The sequence below is a fragment of the Ostrinia nubilalis genome, chromosome 8 (genome assembly GCF_963855985.1).
Source record: "Ostrinia nubilalis chromosome 8, ilOstNubi1.1, whole genome shotgun sequence".
Classification (NCBI taxonomy): Eukaryota; Metazoa; Arthropoda; class Insecta; order Lepidoptera; family Crambidae; genus Ostrinia; species Ostrinia nubilalis.
In genome coordinates, this window is record NC_087095.1 from 14,922,673 (window position 1) to 14,936,718 (window position 14,046).

At 37.1% G+C, this 14,046-nt stretch overlaps 2 protein-coding genes across 2 annotated transcripts in view; one reads left to right on the forward strand and one right to left on the reverse strand.

The window, feature by feature from the left end:
• The window catches only part of LOC135074014 (myosin heavy chain 95F), a 94,986-nt gene that overhangs the window by 14,434 nt on the left and 66,506 nt on the right, over positions 1–14,046 (forward strand). The gene's annotated exons all lie outside the window — the stretch shown is intronic.
• On the reverse strand, positions 5,788–12,754 carry LOC135074266 (piggyBac transposable element-derived protein 4-like). Its single transcript, XM_063968552.1, has 7 exons — positions 12,618–12,754; positions 10,692–10,766; positions 10,502–10,615; positions 9,463–9,537; positions 9,273–9,386; positions 8,858–8,961; positions 5,788–8,688 (listed from the first exon to the last, which is right to left on the reverse strand). The coding sequence occupies exons 3-7, from the start codon at positions 10,609–10,611 to the stop codon at positions 6,854–6,856; spliced, it is 2,238 nt and encodes a 745-aa protein (XP_063824622.1). The 5' UTR covers positions 10,612–10,615; positions 10,692–10,766; positions 12,618–12,754; the 3' UTR covers positions 5,788–6,853.

Sequence of the window (14,046 nt, forward strand, 5' to 3'; positions counted from 1 at the left end):
CGCGGTACATCCCCGGCCAATAATACCTCAGGCTCAATCTTCGGTGTGTTTTGAATACACCAAAGTGTGCTGAAGTCGGAGGTTCGTGGTTCTCGGCGATGACTGCTTTCCTCTTGGACTTGGACACAACTTCTTTCCAGTCAAACTCCTGTGTCAGGGTATATTTACCTTTACTAAGCCTGTACAGTTTCCCATTTTCAATGCGATAGTTGGGGTAGTTCTTTGGATAAGCCGTGCAACCATGTATCACTTTATTATACCACTCGTCATCAACGTCTACTGAAACTGAGGTATCTATAGCATCTACATTCAATAAACGCGAGAGAGCGTCTGGGACAACATTATCCTTCCCCCTACGATGCTCGATAGTAAAATTGTATTGGGACAGACGACATCCCCAACGAGCTAAACGACCTGTCGGGTTCTCTAAGTTCATGAACCATTTAAGGGAAGCATGATCCGTAATAACCTTAAATGGTCTGGTGCCTAGGTACGGTTCAAATTTCTCTACCGCAAAAACTACCGCTAGTGCTTCCCTTTCGGTTGCACTGTAGTTACGTTCATTCTTATTAAGTGATCTACTAATATATGCAATAGGATGGTCATTCCCGTCTACTGTCTGGGTTAGCATACCACCTATGCCGTAACTTGACGCATCGCAATGAACAGAAAAGGGCTTCTCAAAATCTGGGCATGCTAAAACTGGAGCAGAGACCAAACAATTTTTTAAAGATTCAAAAGCCTCTTGTGCAGCTGGGTTCCACAAAAATTTAGTCTTAGTACTGGTGAGGGCATTCAAAGGCGCAGCAATGGATGCAAAATTCCGGATGAACCGACGGTACCAAGAACAAGTGCCAATAAACATTTTAACCTCTTTCGAAGTTTTTGGTACCGGGAAATCAAGAATTGCACGCACTTTGTCTGGGTCTGTCCTCAAACCATACTCATCAACGATGTACCCTAAATATTTCAGCGACTGTCTAAAAAATTTACTTTTTTCGAAGTTTATTGTCAAATTTGCACTTTGGATACGTTGGTGCAGTCGCTGTAATAATAATAAATGCGTATTGAAGTCCTCTGCAACTATTATGACGTCATCAACGTAACAAAAGATCATTCCTTTAGTTATGTCACTACAAAAAGGCGTTCCGAACAACATATCCATCAATCTTTGCTGACGAGCAGGTGCTCCGCAAAGACCAAATGGCATTACTTTAAATTTGAACAAGCCTCTCCCTGGAACAGTGAAACTAGTTTTCTCTTGTGACTGTTCGTCTAATTTAATTTGCCAGAAACTAGATTTAAAATCCACAGAACTGATGTACTTAGCATTTCTAAGGCTGTCTAAAATTTGAGGTATGTACGGGATAGCGTAAGCATCACCTTTAGTGACTGCATTAAGTTTACGGCAGTCTAAACAAAATCGCCATGAACCGTCAGATTTAGGAACCATAAGTACGGGATTATTCCACGGACTTTCACTAGGTGTAATAACATCTAGCTCCAGCATCTTATCTACCTCCTTATGTAACTCCTTAGATTTCTCAGGTGACATGGGATATGGCCTACACTTAATCGGTGAAGCTTCGCCTGTGTTTATTGTGTGCTCAATAAGATCCGTCCTACCTAAGCCCTTGTTTTCAAAAGAAACACTATGAAACTGTTTGATCATCCTGTCTGCCAATTCACGTTGTTCCAAGTTTAAGTTTTCAAAAGACTGAATAAAATTTATAGGCTTGTCAATGTTAGCTGAAGTTTTAATAAAATTTTTAGGTGCCTCTACGTAACAAATATTTTGAAAAATCTCTGGCATTAATTTAAAATTTTTCCAAAAGTCTACTCCTAAAATGACATCAGAGACAATTGAAGGAATGACATAAAATGTAATTACCTTTGTGACGTCCTTAAATGTAATAGGTAATGTGATGGTTCCTATAGTGCTACAGAAAGACCCATCAGCAACAGTAACCGTTGATGCACACGACTCATCCAAAGAGTAACCCAGATCAATGAAACGTTGGTGTGCTCCGTTACCAATAATTGAAATTGCAGCTCCAGAATCCAATAGTCCGCAAACAGTCATGTCTAAAATGTTCACGTTCAAATATGGCCGAACATCATTTATATTAGGTTTAAACAAAACCGAAGTAACGTTGTTGTTTTTGAAATAAGAATCAACAATGTCTAACCATTGTTTATTTTCAGAAGGTTCGACATCTTCTGAAATAACATTACTTCGGTTACCTGCTAGTTTTTTGAATTGGTAGCACTTTTACACTTAGCACAATTTTTAGTAGTGTACCCTACTTCACCACACTTAAAACATAGCAACCGTTTATCCGTACAGTATTTTGTACTATGTGTATTTGCCTTACACTTCAAACACAATAGTTTTTTGTTAGAAGTTGGTTTACTGTCAGAAAAGGGTGGTTGTGTGACAGCAGTAACAGGCTTTGGTGATTTACCCTTGTAAGTGTACTCCGGATTCATACACGGCTGTTTAGATGGTTCATTGAAGGTACTAGTTTGCTGACGTCTTACTTCAATTTTACGACATTTATCTTTGAGGTCAGCAACAGTGTCGAAGTCGTGTAAAGCTAACAATTCAGCATAGATAGGCCTAATATTATGTAACAAGATCTCAATCTTATCTTGTTCAGAAAATGGCCGTTTCAAACGCGAAAACATTCCATTCATAATAGCGAAATAAATGTGGGTAGGTTCATCCTGACCTTGTGTACGAGAACGAATTTCTCCTATCAACCTATAGTCATAATCTGCAGGTGCAAACTCCTCAACCAATAATTCACTTAGTTCCTTCCACGACGAGACCTGATCTTTGACACCTCTATACCATAAGAGTGTTTGATCATGGAAAAAACAAAACGCCGACTTAAATAAAATACTATCAGAAACACCAAAAGCTGTCGCGCGTTCATTAACTAATTCCAAAAAGGAATGCACACTGGAATCAACTGAAAACTTTATGTTCCAATTTAAAATATTTACCTTTGATGACTGGTCCACAACAACAGTTTCCCTACAATCGTCTGAGTATAAATTGGAACTAGATTCGCCATCTGATTTGTTTGTGACGAAGCCTTCTAAAACTGAAAAGCACAAGTTCAACTTCTGTTTTAAGCTAGCATGAATAGCTGCGTCAACAGTTTCCTTACACGCTGCTAGCCTATCCAGTCGGTGAAGCAAGTGGCAATACAAAGCCTTCGCACGAGTCAGCTGATACCGCTCCTTAGTCTTCTTGAAATTATCTAAGTGTGATTGTAATTCCTTTAACTTGCCAGAAATATTGGGCAATTCCACACTAGGTTTAAGTTCTTCATCAATAATTTCCTCAGGACTAAACTCAGAACACAATGACTTAAGTTGTTTTTTCATTTTGGGAACTGTATCTTCCGGAGACTCAGATCGAACAGTTATCTCATAAATAAGTTCGTCGCGTAATAATGAATGGTAGTAAACCGTTTTGGTATCCATTGTAAAAAGCTATGTGTAAAATAAACTAAGTGGCAAAAATATTATTTAAAAATTTTTGAATGAAAATGAATTTAAATTGTCAAATTTGTTGAGAATGGCACCTTACAAGATTGGATAAAACCTCTCACTTATGTTCTAAAACACACAATAACAACAATAATGTTATTGTTTAAAAAAAATACAAGTAATAAACAAGTATGTAAATAATTACCAAAAAAAACAATGTACTAGGTAACTTCAAATTAATGTTATATGTCCGCAGTGACACAAAGGAAATTGTTACCTTAGTACAAAATAACAGGTAAATAGGTACTTTGTTATCCTATTACATAAACTAATTTTAAATTTCAACAAAAGTGTTTGTCCTTGAAAAATTAATTAAAATTAAAGTAAGTAACGGGTTATATGTTTACATAAAGAAACACAAAAGCAGTGTAGGTATACTAGATTGATAACCTAACAATAAAAATGTTACTTACTTGTCCCAACTATAAAACAAGTTTCAACTCAACAAAATAACCAAACATTATGTAGTTCCTCATAAATAAGAGTAAGTACGCTCTGTTATAAATAGGTTATAAGTTTATGTTGTTAACAAAATGTGGGCCACAAAAATAAAATACAGGACAAACACAACACACAACATGAGAAATTCCCTAATTACAATATTAAAATATCTATACAAAAGTGTATGAGAGGATAGTCAGCAAACAATGTCGCTTCTTTTATTAACCATCCACCCATAAACCTTTTACAAAATGGGTGGCAATAATAAACACCAAAGAGGGGCGCCACTGCAAGAAAGGATTTTTTCCTGGCGGCTTGGTGACTGGAATTGAACCGCCACCGGTGCAGACAGAGAAGATGGTGAATTGTCTGCACGTGGAAAAGAGGTTGTCCGGCTTGCAGAAATTTATATAAGTTACCGTTCCTTGTGTGAAATTAGAAAATGTAAATAAAACAGCTCCCTCTCAATTGACACAATTTATTTTTATCTCGTATGCTCCTATATAGTTAACAATTACGATATTATAATAACTACTGTAATAGTGCCAATCTCAAGGGATTCAGGGTCGTTAATTAGGTTCGGTTTGGTGAATATTATTGCCACTACAAATTTCTTAAAACTCAGCCTAAATATTAAAAGACTCTACTAGTTAAGATAACTGCGCGATGTCAGGTCGGAAAGACTCCTACTTGAAGGATGGAAAAGTGGGTACCTTGGAAGCCATGCGGTTATAAGCCGTTACCCTGAACGTTCCTCTCTTCTTCCGGGGTCTAACGGGTCTCGCACACTTTTAGGCTACAAGCAGCGTCCTCCACGGCCTCAAGCGCGCAGTACCAGATGAAGCTCTTGCATTTTCTCGACAGGAAAGCGTTCAAACTCTTGCAGAGACAGAGGTTTGATGACAAGGAGGAAATGCGAAGAGATCAGCAGTTCAGAAAGGAGTAATAATTATAGAAATCAATATGAAATATTGAAATATCTAAAATATGAAATGTAAAATCGTAAAATATGAAATTGTAAAATACGAAATTTGAAATTGTTTAAACTACAAAATATTGTAAAATATGAAATCTATGAAATGTTAGAACTATAAACATTTGTAAAATTATGAAATCTGAAATTCCCGCATGAAGACCGTTCGCTAATCTGAGCTTCACTCACAGTCTTCAGCATCCCAATACCCTCAACCGAACAGGATTTAGGGAATCCCTGAAAGAAACGATCACATGAAATAACCACGTACTGGAATACGAAAAATATCAATCACGAAAAATAAATAAATTCTCCGACGGGAACTTACCTCATGTGTGTTATTTTTATTTATTCATCAAGAAATTATCGTGGATGCATTTTGCACCACCCGATTTGAAATAAAAGGAATTACATTCCCGAAAATAATCAAATTGCGGTTGCGCACGATCGACAAATTCCTAAGTCTTTTGACAGCTCCACTGACAGCCGCTCTGTCATAGACATCGCGATACGTTTCGTTTCGCCGTTTGAAAAAGTAAATACTGTACTAATAAAACCATGATGAAAACAATTTCCAGAACACTGAAAATATTCTATTTGAAAAATAGAATAATCAATATAAAAACACTAGGAAATGTTTCATCAAAGTATATTTCAATTAACTGAGCAAAAAGCGCCATCTATTGCAAATTAATTCTAAATCACGCCAATAGATGTCGCTAGTGGTATCCAAAATCAGAATATTGAGAAGAAATATTAATTTGTGAAAAAACAACAAACTGCAACGCTACAAAGCTTCTAGGTCTGCTAGAAGTGCCTTAGAATTTTGATGATCGGTGAGTCAGTGAGTCAGTGAGTGACAAAATTAAGTAACTTTGACCCGTTATAATTCCTAAACTACTGGTTCAAATTGAATGAAATTTTAAATATACCGTGTCTTTACAATGCCTGCATAGCTAATGAAAATTCAGCCTTCTAGTTTTATCCACAACGAAGTTACAGGCAGTCGAAAATGGCCTGAATTGCTTCGAGAAAAGGATGGTACGGCCGTGCCGCTTTTTTGCTCGACTTGGTGGGGGCACTGCCGTGCCCCCAGATCGTAGGTACATAGAATAGGTACGAAAGAAATGTATAAAAAATGTATATAATTGTAGCCTTAACTTAAAAAAATGTATATCTATAGTTTTGTTGTAAACATTAATTCAAAGTGGGCCCGCCGGAGAGCATATTCCCTAGCGGGCCCACCTAGAAGACACAGGACTACACAGAGCCATCTAGTCCCAAACTAAGCAAGGGTAGTGGTTGCTTAATAGAATGTGTATTTAGAGGTTGAGATGTAGTTTTTTTATGCATAACAAGGCAGTTATTTGACCACAATCGCACCTGATGTTAAGTGGGATGCAGTCTAGGATGAAATTAAGCAGCCCTACGAGATAATCTCTTGGGATCAGACGGCAGCATTTAGCGCGAGCAGCTACTGCTGCCGTCTACTACTTTATTACTTACCTACGACTTTTACCTACATGCTTTTAATAATTTTGCAATGTTTGCATGTTTGGGTCAAATGTTGCTAAGAATCAGTTTTCTTCAACCGATTTATTTAAGAAGGAAGATAGATAAAATGCATGTATTATTCACATTCACGACGAACGAACGAATTATTCGTTATGCGACAAAAAGTACTTAATAAATTTGGTCAAGTGCGTGTCAAAACACACGCAGTATAGGGCAGAGTAGTTTTCCAAAGTAGTTAATCAACGAGAATGAGAAAACCCCAAATACACGTGTTTAAAAAACTGTATATTCGCGGTCGCTTGCCATACAATGATACAATGTATATGAAAATAAACCTAAACTAAACCGAAATTTTTGCATGCCTTATTTCCTAGGCCTACTGTGATATAATTTGGTGCATGTGATGCAGAGGGGTTTGTCGCAGGCCGGACAGTAATATGATTGACGCTTATGGCAAACCACACAAGTCCGTCGGATACGGTTGTTTTTGGCGCAACCAGGAATTATCCCGTACTCCATCGGGAAGTGGTTTAACACCTCCTGGGAAAGCACAGGTGTTCCGAGGTCGGATGAAACAACAGCCGTTTTGATTTCAGGTCCCTTGAAATGGTTTTCCAGAAGTTGTTTAATCAATTTCTGACGAAAAGACCTGTGCGAGACATTAGCACCCTCTTGTGTATTATTTTTGTGCAGAACATATGCATTTAGTACACTTACATTTAGGAGGCGCCGAAAAAACTTTTTGTACCAAATGCTAGTACGCTTCCTTTCCAAAGGATAGGTACTCAGCATCTGGTCCTTCTTGTCGACGCCTCCCATAAATAAGTTGTAGTCGCAAACTACAGTGGGCTTAGTCTTTTCTTCCACAGTGTGAACGCCGACACCATGGTACGTAGATATCATCGCTACACGATTGGTATCCCGCCATACCAAGATGTCGATGTCCCCACTCGTGAAAGCAGAGATTTGACCCCTCGCCATGTCCGTTTCTTTCAGGTTTGCCAATTCTTGAGGCACACATTTGCGGTTTGTCCGCAATGTGCCAACACAATCGATCCCTAAAGATTTAAGGACACGGGCAAGTGGTGGACTGTTGTAATAGTTGTCCATCCACAAGGTGTGTCCTTTATTCTCGAGCCCTTTTATTAGCTCAAGAACAAGGGATGGAATTATACCTGATACAGGGTTATCATCATGTCGTTTTTGTTCACCGTGACCCGCGTGCACTTTAAATCTATACAGGTACCCAGTTTGGCTTTCACAAACTTCATAACTTTTAATTCCAGTGGAAGCCACTTTATTTTTAATAAATTGCTTAATGCTTAGCCGTCCCTTCCACTGTGTCAAAGATTCGTCTAAAGCAATGTTTTGCCCTAGACGATAGAGCTCCTGGAATTTATTATTTAAGTGGGTAATTATTGGCTCTATCTTAAATAGTTTTGCCTGGGGACGCGTTAGGCCTGTCAGGTTCTCAGTGTTATTAGCAAAATGTATAAATTTATTTAACAGTAATAGTCTATGGTACTTCATATAATTGGAAAAATATGGTGTTGTTGTGATGCCCTGTTTATTGCTTGACTCAAAATACTCTTTTTGGTCAGTTTTGATGCAAAGACCAGTGGCCAAAATAATCGCAAAGTAGGTGTACAATTCATCAGCTGAAGTGTCCACCCACTTTGCGATTCTGCTGTTCAGCATTAGGTCGTCACGGGCCATGCGACTTTCAGCAACCTGCTGGGCATAAAAATTCGTCTGGACTGCTATCTCCTCCATGAATTCCCGAGTCCATATGGCGGTAAATGCGTCATATGGAGTCGGAAATTCTCGGACGGGCCCAGGTGACTCGCCAGTAAATTTCTCCCTCCGCTCCTTGGGAGGTATGTGTTCTCCTTGAGAGAAGGGCTTCCACTTAAAATCAAATAAACCACGGGGCTCGAGATCGATTTCATTTTCTGTGATCGGGGAGGCGGGTCGAATGACATTTGGTTTGGCTTCTTCCTCTTCGTCTTCGTCTTCACAGGGTTCGTACTTTAACTGATCTACAGCGTACGGGGTGACAGGTTGAATCACATTTGGCACTTCCTCTTCCTCCTCGTTTTCCATGTCAAGCATCTCCCTTTCCAATTTCACCCTAGAACAGACGCCTAATAGGGGCTGATTGTCTTCTTCCACACTGTCGTCACTATCGTCCTCGCTCCCTAAGACAAAAATCTTGGGTTATCTAAACTTTCCATACTCAAACCAAAAACTGAAAATCTGTAAATGTGATAGTTGTAGTAACATCACGAACGAAAGTTAAACCTAGCCAACACATGCAGAGAGAAATATTTACGGACACGTATAAATATTGATATTAAAAAATCTTACCATAGTGAAGCCAATCACTTAGATCCTGGTCCGTAAGCGGCTTTGTGGACTCGATCCTCGAACGTTTTTGCTTCGGTGTATTATTCGAAGTCATACTGGTACCACTACAAGACATAAAATAAATCTAAAAGAACATTCTGCTTTTGGTAAAATGATCACGTCATGAAGGTACTTATATATCTTCTATCTTCTTTATAAATAAAAATGAATTGATGTTCGTTAGTCTGATTAAAACTCGAGAACGGCTGGGCCGATTGAGCTGATTTTGGTTTTAAAATGTTTGTCGTAGTCCAGGGTAGGTCTAAACGGTGAGCAAATACGCGCGCGATATTGTTTTTCTGTGACAGACAAAATTCCACGCGTGCGAAGCCGCGGGCGGAAAGCTAGTTATTTAAATAAAAAAATAGTTACTTACATGGCAGGTGATGGGACCTGAATTATCTCCTTTGTGGACTCAATCCTCGAACGTTTGTGCTTCGGTGTATTATTCGAAGGCGTGCTGGTACCACTACCACCACAAGACATAAATCTAAAAGAACATTCTGCTTTTGGTAAAATAATCACATGAAGGTACTTTTTATTTAAATTAAAAAATATATACTTACGCGGCAGGTGATGGGTCCTGAATTATCTCCTCAGTTTCACCTTCACTGGTGTGATGTGACTCACCACGTTTAAACCTGAAAAAAAAAAATAGTTTTAGAGAAAAACTGAAGGTTATGAAAGGAGGATCGTTAAAACTATATGTTTATTTTTACGCAATGGCTGATGTCGACATCTCTGCTCTACTTTCTTCGTGACTTGAATCAAACCTAAAACCATATTATTATTATACAGGGTGTTTGGCGGAAGGTTAGACAAACTTCGTGGGTGTATTGTATAGGTAAGGTCATTTTAAAAATACAAGTTCGCCCATTTAACCCTAAGTGAGCTACCTTTTTTTAAATTGATATTTTTGTTTTTATTTATTTTTATTCCCAAAGAAGAACGGTCATCTGTGACCCAGGCCCGACAGAAACGAGACATACCTGAGTTTTTTTGTCATGTCTTAATTAGTTAAATTATATATTTTTTATATTCGAAATTTATGTATAACACCAAAAAAGTTTTTGTTCAGGCGTTATACAAAAACTAATATCTATCTATAAATATATAGGTAAGGTCATTTTAAAAATACAAGTTCGCCCATTTAACCCTAAGTGAGCTACCTTTTTTTAAATTGATATTTTTGTTTGTATTTATTTTTATTCCCAAAGAAGAACGGTCATCTGTGACCCAGGCCCGACAGAAACGAGACATACCTCAGTTTTTTGTCATGTCTTAATTAGTTAAATTATATATTTTTTATATTCGAAATTTATGTATAACACCAAAAAAGTTTTTGTTCAGGCGTTATACAAAAACTAATATCTATCTATAAATATATATTATAAATGAATTAATGTTCGTTAGTCTGATTAAAACTCGAGAACGGCTGGGCCGATTGAGCTGATTTTGGTTTTAAAATGTTTGTCGTAGTCCAGGGTAGGTCTAAACGGTGAGCAAATACGCGCGCGATATTGTTTTTCTGTGACAGACAAAATTCCACGCGGGCGAAGCCGCGGGCGGAAAGCTAGTTATTTAAATAAAAAAATAGTTACTTACATGGCAGGTGATGGGACCTGAATTATCTCCTTTGTGGACTCAATCCTCGAACGTTTGTGCTTCGGTGTATTATTCGAAGGCGTGCTGGTACCACTACCACCACAAGACATAAATCTAAAAGAACATTCTGCTTTTGGTAAAATAATCACATGAAGGTACTTTTTATTTAAATTAAAAAATATATACTTACGCGGCAGGTGATGGGTCCTGAATTATCTCCTCAGTTTCACCTTCACTGGTGTGATGTGACTCACCACGTTTAAACCTGAAAAAAAAAAAGTTTTAGAGAAAAACTGAAGGTTATGGAAAGGAGGATTGTTAAAACTATATGTTTATTTTTACGCAATGGCTGATGTCGACATCTCTGCTCTACTTTCTTTGTGACTTGAATCAAACCTAAAACCATATTATTATTATACAGGGTGTTTGGCGGAAGGTTAGACAAACTTCGTGGGTGTATGTATAGGTAAGGTCATTTTAAGAATACAAGTTCGCCCATTTAACCCTAAGTGAGCTACCTTTTTTTAAATTGATATTTTTGTTTTTATTTATTTTTATTCCCAAAGAAGAACGGTCATCTGTGACCCAGGCCCGACAGAAACGAGACATAGTTCAGTTTTTTTTGTCATGTCTTAATTAGTTAAATTATATATTTTTTATATTCGAAATTTATGTATAACACCAAAATATTACCCTTTGTTTTTGTTCAGGCGTTATACAAAAACTAATACAAAATGCCTATTTATCACCAAAATTGGTAAATGTATGTACCTAAATGTCTATTACAGCTGCTATGTGACCTGGAGATACAGCCGGATTATACAGTCCGTAACTTCCGTAATTATGATTAATTTTATCTTTACTTAGTGAAATTATATTACAAAGCCCATTTATTTTTAAAATTTAATAATAATGTAAAATAAAATACTGTGTATTAATTTTCACAAAACATTAAGTTTTAAAGGTTCAATTTTAAATATTTCATTACGTGTACTGAATGTTTCGGAACACGTTAAAATGGTTATGTCATTAATGCCAATGTCATCGTTGAAAAAAATATAACAAATAATTTCTTTTTCTTCATACGAGCTTTATTAGAGGCTATTTTATATTCTACAATCTATTTTATAACAAATTATCCTTGCAAAGTACAAAATTTCTTGGTTTTACATTTACATTTAGTAGCATAATATAAAACACTTTCAACGTAAGAAGTTCGTGAACGCATTGGGATCATTATGCTAGCCTGTAGTGTTCAATTTGGATGCGTAATAACGTCACGGGCGTCACGGCGCTGCTGTCAAATGCCACTCGTGCAAATTTTATTCTCCGTGTTGAATAAAGATGGTGTTAATGTTATGTTTGTTTGTTGTGAATTGGGATGATGACTTGGTAATGAAATCGAAATTCTATTTAGTCCGTCAGACAGATAATAAAAAATGGACACGTATTTTTTCATTTGAATAATTACAGTAGGTATTATTGATTATATTGAGATGAAATGACACGTGACGTCACTTTGAGTAAAAAATATATAGGCGTGACGTAACGCGCCATTTCAACTCAATGTAACACTGCTGTGAAAAAGAGATGGTATTTTTGAGTCTAATATTTTCTAATATCTGTCTGACGGACAAATAATAATTGATATTTTGTCATCTAGCCTCTAGGTCGCCTTGGTCTGGTCTCTATATCTTCAAGAATTTCAAGATTTTTAAGAAGACTTAGTAGTGATCTTGATAGTTATCAATTAATACATTGAACACTGACTGCATGTTTGTTTATCTATTCTCAAAACCAGCGAAATTCTAAACAATGATGCAACTGTTGCAGCCAAACTCATAGAAAAAATACCATGTGTCCAACAAATGGTACAAAACGACGGTTAACACATTGAACGCCGAGATGCTAGACACAATGGAAATTGTAGGTATTGTTCGAGGCTCACCGGTGAGCTGCGTGGCGTCCAACGTGACGAAGTGTTAAACAGCCGTTTTAAAAGTCGGTGAATTCGGTCCTTAGTAATTTCAGGGCTTTGGAAGCTTAGCAGGGTTTATTTTATAGTGCGAAAGCACATTCCTGTGGTTTTAATACAATACTAATATAATCTACTTACTTTATTCAGTTATTCGACAACAAATTCACTTATATTTCACTATTATTGTATCACGAAATCACGATAACAAATCGACTCGGCGCCGGCCACCAGAATGAAGCGCGTCATCTTAAAACACAGATAAATAAAAATTTTGTTCGAAAAGCAAGCGTAGTAACATGAACATATAGCTAGCTCTTTCATTCTTAAGCATTATTACTTTCGTACGAAAGGGATAGAAGTATATTTTTTAAATGGCAGGCCCCGCACCTGGCTCCCAAGTGTTTTGCGGCGGCAGCCGCCCCACCCCAAATGACCCAAATCACTTTAGAGCTAATTTCACGCGGCGGCTCCCGCCGCAGATCGCTTGAGGGGAACATTATTTTAAAATGCATTGAAGCAGAAAACTAATTTGATTTGAAGTTCACGAACCTTATTTTTAACCGACTCAAAAAAGGAGGAGGTTATATGTTCGACTGTATGTATGTAGTAATTGAAATGCAGTTCTAATTCCCACGTATTTATTTGCCCAAGATAGAAAATAATAAAAATAGTAATTCAAAACAATCGTCGTTCGTCTACACGTCGTCGTACGTCACACTCACACACTCTTCCTTCTCTTTCACACATCCTTACGTTCCGTTTCGCACTCATATCCTACATGTATGTTTTTTTTTTCTATGTATGTTCACCGATTACTCCGTCCCGATTTTCAAAATTCTTTTTTTGTTCGATAGGGTATACTTCCGAGGTGGTCCCATTGTCACCACGCGCCACGTCAGGATCTGATGATGGGATCCTAGGGAAATCGAGGGCAACCCCCAAATTTTATAGGCACGTATATCGTTTATCAAACGTTTCCTAAAGTTATTCAAGTATTTGCTCATGGAAATCATCATCTCATATTGATGAGCTGATGATAGAAGGTAAAACTCCTTAATGCTTAGGAGTTGGAGAATAATTCTTTTAATTTTATAGATAAGTATAGTTTCTAAAGTTATTCAAGTGTTTGCATCAGATAGTCATCATCTCATCATGATGAACTGGTCATGGTACGTACAACTCCTTAACGCTTAGGAGTTGGAGGATAATTCTTTAAATATTATAGGTACAAATAGACCAACAGTTTTATTCTTTCATGTTTTTAAGGTGCCGATATGGTAACCTGTATTTTGGTAGGGAATATTATTTTACATTTGACATGAAGAATATAGTCTCAATGTACTGCCTACCTTCAGTGGTAACATCAAGGTAGTAATAAGTAACTAAAAAGCAATAAGTTAATTTTTATAAAAAAAAAAACCGACTCCAAAAAACATAAACTTAAAAGTATAAAAATAATCAACAATCTTATTTATTAGGACAAATAATATTTATGTATACCATGATTGATACTTTTGGAGTCGGTGCAGACAATCTTCGACGTTTCATAATCTTGGCACTTTCATAA

Bases quoted from the DNA above. Each gene is read 5' to 3' on its own strand.
- LOC135074266 (XM_063968552.1), bottom strand. From the start codon at position 10,611: ATGTCTTGTGGTGGTAGTGGTACCAGCACGCCTTCGAATAATACACCG. The intron at 9,538-10,501 runs GTAAGTAACTAT...TTTTTTTTTCAG, and splicing joins CAGGTCCCATCACCTGCCAT to GTTTAAACGTGGTGAGTCAC. The intron at 8,689-8,857 runs GTAAGATTTTTT...TTTTTGTCTTAG, and splicing joins AAGTGATTGGCTTCACTATG to GGAGCGAGGACGATAGTGAC.